The sequence below is a fragment of the Pangasianodon hypophthalmus genome, chromosome 9 (assembly GCF_027358585.1).
Source record: "Pangasianodon hypophthalmus isolate fPanHyp1 chromosome 9, fPanHyp1.pri, whole genome shotgun sequence".
Taxonomy (NCBI): Eukaryota; Metazoa; Chordata; class Actinopteri; order Siluriformes; family Pangasiidae; genus Pangasianodon; species Pangasianodon hypophthalmus.
This window is the reverse complement of record NC_069718.1, coordinates 3,089,183-3,095,515: the sequence shown is the minus strand read 5'-3', so window position 1 is coordinate 3,095,515 and position 6,333 is coordinate 3,089,183. Positions and strand designations below refer to the sequence as shown.

Below are 6,333 nucleotides of genomic sequence, written 5' to 3'. Positions count from 1 at the left end.
GCAGGATTCCTAGCTTTATGGCTTCTTTGCTTTCCTTGCCTGTTCACTTCAGATCCTACAGGCACTACATTTCTCGTTGTTGATGCATGTTCGAAGTGGCCTGAAGTGTTCAGTATGACCTCCACAACTGCTTCTCAAATGGTGACAGTACTGAGAGAACTCTTTGCAAGGACTGGTGTACCTGAACAGCTAGTGAGCGACAACGGGCCCCAGTTTGTATCTGCAGAGTTTCAAATCTTCCTCAAGAACAACGGGATCAAGCATTTGACCTCAGCGCCATACCACCCTGCTACAAATGGCTTAGCTGAGAGATTTGTGCAAAGCTTAAAGAATGCTCTGCGCGCCATGACAAATGAAAAAATGACACTAAATCAAAAATTGCAAAATTTCCTGTTTGCGTATCGAAACGCAGCCCATGCTACCACGAATCGAACCCCTGCCATGTTGTTCCTGGGAAGACCCTTACGCTCTAGGCTGGATTTGTTGAAACCAAATCTGAAAAGAACCATACAGGACAAACAATTGAAACAATCGCAAGGAGGAGGAAAAACACGCGAGTTGGAAGTGGGGGATAATGTGCTTGCTAGGGATTACAGAGGAGATCACAAGTGGATGCCTGCAAGAGTCAAAGAAAGAACAGGTCCGCTCTCGTATACAGTGGAGGTTGCTCCCGACATCCTCTGGAGATGGCATATTGATCAGCTGAGAAGCTCAAATGTTCCTCTGGAAAGTGTTCCAGTGAATGTTCCATCTACACCTACTGTCCCTGCTACCACTGAAAGTGAAACGGCCCTACCATCAGATGGCACAGTAACTCCCTGTAAAGCGCCACAGTCACCTGTTCCTATCTGCGAAGAGAGACGTTACTCTACCCGTGTACGGAAACCTCCAAACCGTCTGAATTTATAAGAACTGAAAAAAAAGAGAGAAAGATTTAAATGAAACAATAGTTATTTGATTCTTACATTTATTTTTGTAAAAGAGGAAAAAAAAAAAAGTTGCCATGTTTATTTGTAAGGAAATTGTTTGTGTGAGACTTCCTTATTTAGAGGGGAGGAAATGTAGTGTATTGGATAGAACTCAGGAATATATATTAGTTGGCCACTCTTTGTATTGATACTGAGTTAGTGTTTTGTTGGCCATCCTTTTTTCTCGTAAGTCTCCGGCTTCATTACTGCAGACAGTTCAGTAAAGAAAAATAAGAAGAAATGCCCGTCCATGTTTAGACTCTTTATTGAGTTTTTATCACGCACAAACACAACATAGGTTAGAGGGCTAAAATAGGTAGACTTGTTTTGTTTTGTTCATTTCTTTGCTTTGGTGCCGCTTGCGTCCCTTTTTCCCCTTTGGTGTCCTGTTAAGTGTTATTGTAAATAGTTTGTAAATATTACCACTCTCACCCGGCACTACACACTTTACCACTTTGATATAGACAAATAAATCACTTGGATTGTCTTGTACTACTGGTTACTGGTCTTTGATTACCCACACACCACTCATATTTTTAATAATCAAATAAGTGTTATTCCCCACATACCCCTAGACTAATTGGGGTTGTAACATTTATTTGGGGGCTCGTCCGGGATCATAAAAACCTATTTCCCGTGATTATTAATAATATTTGTGTGTGTTGGTGTCACTGACGTTGCTGTTCGGCCTGGAGTAGTATTGGTCGTAGTGTTGCGCAACACCGGTTAGTGGTAGTGGCGGTAATGTGGTGGATTGTGTTACATGTGTGGACTTGGAAATTTTTATTTATTTTTTTTTTAAATGGCTTTGTTTGATTTAGAGACAATTAAAAATCCCACCACAGAGCAGCTTGACAAGTGCAGGAAGGATGATTTGTTTGCAATAGCGGCACATTATAAAATCCCCGTTACTAAGCAAGCCCTTAAAAAAGAAATCAAGCATACAGTATTGCAACATTTGGTTCAGTTAAATGTGCTTGCGCTGTCTGCTACGGCTGATGAGGAGACCGATGGGGAGACGCACTCTGTTGGTGCCGAGGCCCAGCCTTCTGCCGCCTTGGAATGTGCTGAACGAGGGGGGGGGATTTGGCTGCAGCTGAGGCCGAGGAGGAGTCCAACGCTAAAGTCGGCTTGTCACCCTTTGAACCGTTCTCTCCCGCGTCTGTTGGGTCCCGTGAAGAGGCGCGACTGAAGGTCCGCCTGGCCCGCTTACAGATGGATGCACACGAGAAAGCCCAAGCACGGCAGGCTGAATTAGATTTGCGTTTGAAAATACGCAAATTGGAAATAGGCCGATACGCAGATAAAGTTGCGACAGCTCGAGCTGGAATCGCTGAAGGCTGCTGCCAGCTCGGCTGCACAACCGAGTCCCGCACCAATCTCTAAAGTTTCCCCGGGTGTCAATTCGTCCTCACCAACCTTTGACGCGAGCAAACATATTGCTTTAGTGCCTCAGTTTAGAGAAACGGAGGTGGACTCTTATTTCAGTGCATTTGAGCGCATTGCGCTTTCCCCTCCGTTGGCCGAAAGATGTTTGGTCTCAGTGTCGACTGATGGGTAAAGCTCAGGAGGTCTGTTCTACACTCTCCGTAGAAGATAGCTTAAACTACGATTGTGTAAAAGCTGCTATTCTTCGTGCTTATGAGCTGGTGCCTGAGGCGTAGGAGAGCCAAATCAGGTGATCCCACCTGCTCCCCTCTCTCCCGTCCCCGTTATCGGTGAGCCCTTTGAGCACATTATCGTGGACTGTGTGGGCCCACTGCCTAAAACAAAGTCGGGAAACCAATTCCTTCTCACAATGATGTGTGTTGCCACCCGATTTCCTGAGGCAGTTCCCCTGCGGAAGATTACTGCACCTGTCATCGTTAGAGCACTAATAAAATTCTTTTCTACGTTTGGATTACCGAAAATTATACAGACTGATCAGGGTACAAATTTTCTCTCCAAAATCTTTACACAAGTGTTGAAAACCCTTGATATTACTCACCGAGTTGCCAGCGCATATCACCCCGAAAGCCAGGGCGCGTTGGAAAGGTTTCACCAGACACTTAAATCTATGCTCCGGAAATACTGTTGTGACACAAACAAAGATTGGGATGAGGGACTTCCCTTAGTTTTATTTGCTGCCCGAGAGACGGTAAAGGAAAGTCTCGGTTTTAGTCCCGCGGAACTCGTGTTCGGTCACACGGTTAGAGGGCCGTTAAAGGTTCTGAAAGAGAACATGATGACAAACGAGACAGATCGTAAAACTAACATTCTGGATTATGTGTGCAAGTTCCGAGAACGACTACATACCGCCTGTTCTCTTGCTAAAGAGTCTCTCGCTGCTGCACAGAAAGGCATGAAGCGCCTTTTTGATGAGAAAGCAGTTTCTCGCTCATTTAAACCTGGTGACAAAGTTCTGGTTTTACTGCCTGTCCCTGGTTCAGCTCTGTCGGCACGTTTTGCTGGGCCCTATGAAGTCATAAGGAAAATCAGTGAGACCAATTATGCTATACGTACTCCTGACAGGAAGCGCCAGTCTCGTGTATGCCATATCAACATGTTAAAAGCTTATGATAGAAATGCGCAGGTCTCGGCCACAGAAGAGGTGAAAGAGGCTGTTGTTTCTTTGATGGCAGTAGTCTGTACTGCAGAACCCTCCGCGGTTGTGGATGGGGCAGATGAGGATGGTATTGTGCTGCGCAACGCTCCTCAGCATTGTGCCCGGTTGCATAACTCTGAAATACTGGGAGATTTGCCGTCACATCTCAGGCATTTAACAGAAATGCAAAGGAATGAAATTGTACAGTTAATCTGTGATTTTCCATCACTGTTTGCTGACATCCCTACACAAACTACAGTCTTACAGCATGATATTAATGTCGGTAAGCAACTCCCATTAAACAACATCCTTACCGAACTAATATGACAAAAAGGTCTGTGATGAAGGAAGAAGTGGATTACTTACTGGAAAATGGTCTTGCTAAGACTAGTTGCAGTCCCTGGAGTTCACCATGCTTGTTAGTACCCAAACCTGATGGAACATTTAGGTTTTGTACTGATTACCGTAAAGTAAATGCTGTAACAGTACCTGACTGTTATCCGTTGCCTCGCATGGAGGACTGTATAGATAATTTAGGTTCTGCTCGCTTTGTGAGCAAATTCGATTTGTTAAAAGGATACTAGCAAGTTCTTCTTACCCCACGTGCATCTGATATCTCCGCATTTGTAACTCCTGATAGCTTCCTACAATATAATATCATGGCTTTTGGACTGCGGAATGCACCTGCAACTTTTCAGAGGCTTGTTAATTTGGTGTTGGCAGGGGTTCCTAATTGTAATGCGTACCTGGACGATTTGGTGATTTACTCGTCAGAGTGGTCAGAGCATATGTCCATCTTGAAAACTGTTTTTGAACGCCTTGCAGAAGCCTCCCTAACCCTTAATCTAGCCAAGTGTGAGTTTGGACAAGCTACTGTTACATACCTCGGTAAGGAGGTTGGGCATTGCCCAGTTGCCCAGTTCCCCGCTCCGACCACGCGGCGTGAGCTGCGCAGGTTCCTGGGCATGGCTGGGTATTACTGCAGTTTCTGCAAAAATTTCTCCACCGTTGTTCATCCCCTCACCAGTCTGCTTAGTCCAACAAAATCCTTCACCTGGTCAAAGGAATGTCAATACGCCTTTGAAACTGTTAAGTGTTTGTTATGTAATGCACCTGTCCTTGCTGCACCTAATTTTGCATTACCTTTTAAGCTGGAAGTTGATGCCAGTGCTGTTGGTGCAGGCGCCGTTCTCCTCCAAGAGGATGAGCGGGGCATTGATCATCCTGTTTGCTATTTCTCCCGCAAGTTCAATAAACATCAGGTTAATTACTCAACAATAGAAAAAGAGGCATTAGCATTGTTACTTGCGTTACAACATTTTGAAGTTTATGTTGGTTCCTCACCTCTGCCTATCACGGTGTTCACTGATCATAATCCGTTAATTTTTTTGTCCCGCATGTATAATCAGAATCAGCGCTTAATGCGCTGGTCTCTAGTTACTCAAAATTACAACTTAGAAATTGAGCATAAGTCAGGAGTAGAGAATGTTGTGGCGGATGCGCTCTCCAGAGCTTAGTGGCCGTAATTAATTCAGCTGTGTGTGTTTTTTAAAAACAAACAGGTGTTTGTTCTTATGGGGTGGGGTGTTACGTTCTGGGGTATGTTCGCGTGTTTTTTGTTTTGTTCTCTCCCCCTTCTCTCTCTCTCTCTCTCTCTCTCTCTCTCTCTCTGCAGCGGTTGCCTGATTGGATAACGTTCCTGTCTGTCTCAATTAACCCCGCTGATGTCATCGGCCGTGACATCCAATCAACCTCTGACCCCGCCTATTTAAAACCCGCTGCCATTCATTCATGGAGAAGTCGTTGTTGTCCTGGTTATGTAAAACTAAAACCCTGTTGTATCTCTGTTTGTTCAGTGTTAAGTTATGCTGCCTTACTGTTTGTCCTTGTATGTCAGTTGTTCCATGTTTCCCCGCTTGGTGATAGTCACGTGTTTGTATGGTAAATTTGTTGTTTGTTACCCTAGTTGTGACTCTGTTAGTGTTGGGGAAAAGTGGGCAGGTAAGTACGTCACGTGACATACATGGTGCAGCACGCAGGAGGTCCGTTTTGTATTAGACACACTAGGTTAGGAGCGAGCACCACCCTCTGTACTTTTGGTTTGGCTAGTTAGTATAGGTAGTTAGAGCGTCCTGGACGCTGAAGATTTATTTTCTATCTTTTGTTGTAGTTTAGGTTAGAGGGCTAAAATAGGTAGACTTGTTTTGTTTTGTTCATTTCTTTGCTTTGGTGCCGCTCGCGTCCCTTTTTCCCCTTTGGTGTCCTGTTCAGTGTTACTGTAAATAGTTTGTAAATATTACCACTCTCACCCGGCACTACACACTTATTAAATTGGGGGCAGTGGTGTCCTAATGGTTAGAGAGTCGGACTTATAACCCGAAGGTGAACCTGAAGGTCGTGGGTTCGAGTCTCAGGTCCGGCAGGGATTGTAGGTGGGGGGAGTGAATGACCAGCGCTCTCTCCCACCCTCAATACCACGACTGAGGTGAGACCCTTGTTCATTTTTGAGAAGCTATATAAAAGTGCATCTTGTCTCTAGAATCTAATTATTTTGTTAGCAAAATATTTTATCCAGAAATGTAAGGTACTAAAAGTCACCCCCTTTTCTCTCTTTCATACAGATATTAGAATTTATATTAACTCTTTGTCCACTTCCTGTAACAGAAAAGCTGCCAAAACAAAGAATATATGCTCACAATTTAATGTTTTTATGTAATTTTATTTATTTGTTTGTTTGTTTGTTTATTGACACAGCATGTTGTGTAGCTGTAAGTCAGAGGT

The 6,333-nt window shown here is 44.2% G+C and overlaps 1 protein-coding gene across 1 annotated transcript; it reads left to right on the top strand.

Moving 5' to 3' along the window:
• LOC128318866 (uncharacterized protein K02A2.6-like) lies at positions 1-2,354 on the top strand. The gene is made up of 2 exons (XM_053236942.1): positions 1-895; positions 2,065-2,354. Exons 1-2 carry the CDS (start codon positions 115-117, stop codon positions 2,352-2,354), a joined length of 1,071 nt encoding a protein of 356 aa, XP_053092917.1. The 5' UTR covers positions 1-114.
• Positions 2,355-6,333: the final 3,979 nt, after the last annotated feature.

What these genes read in the sequence shown, in the direction of transcription:
- LOC128318866 (XM_053236942.1), top strand. Translation starts at nt 115, where the DNA reads ATGACCTCCACAACTGCTTCTCAAATGGTGACAGTACTGAGAGAACTC. An exon ending in TGTACGGAAACCTCCAAACC is followed by an intron (nt 896 to 2,064) that starts GTCTGAATTTAT and finishes ATTTGGCTGCAG; the next exon opens with CTGAGGCCGAGGAGGAGTCC.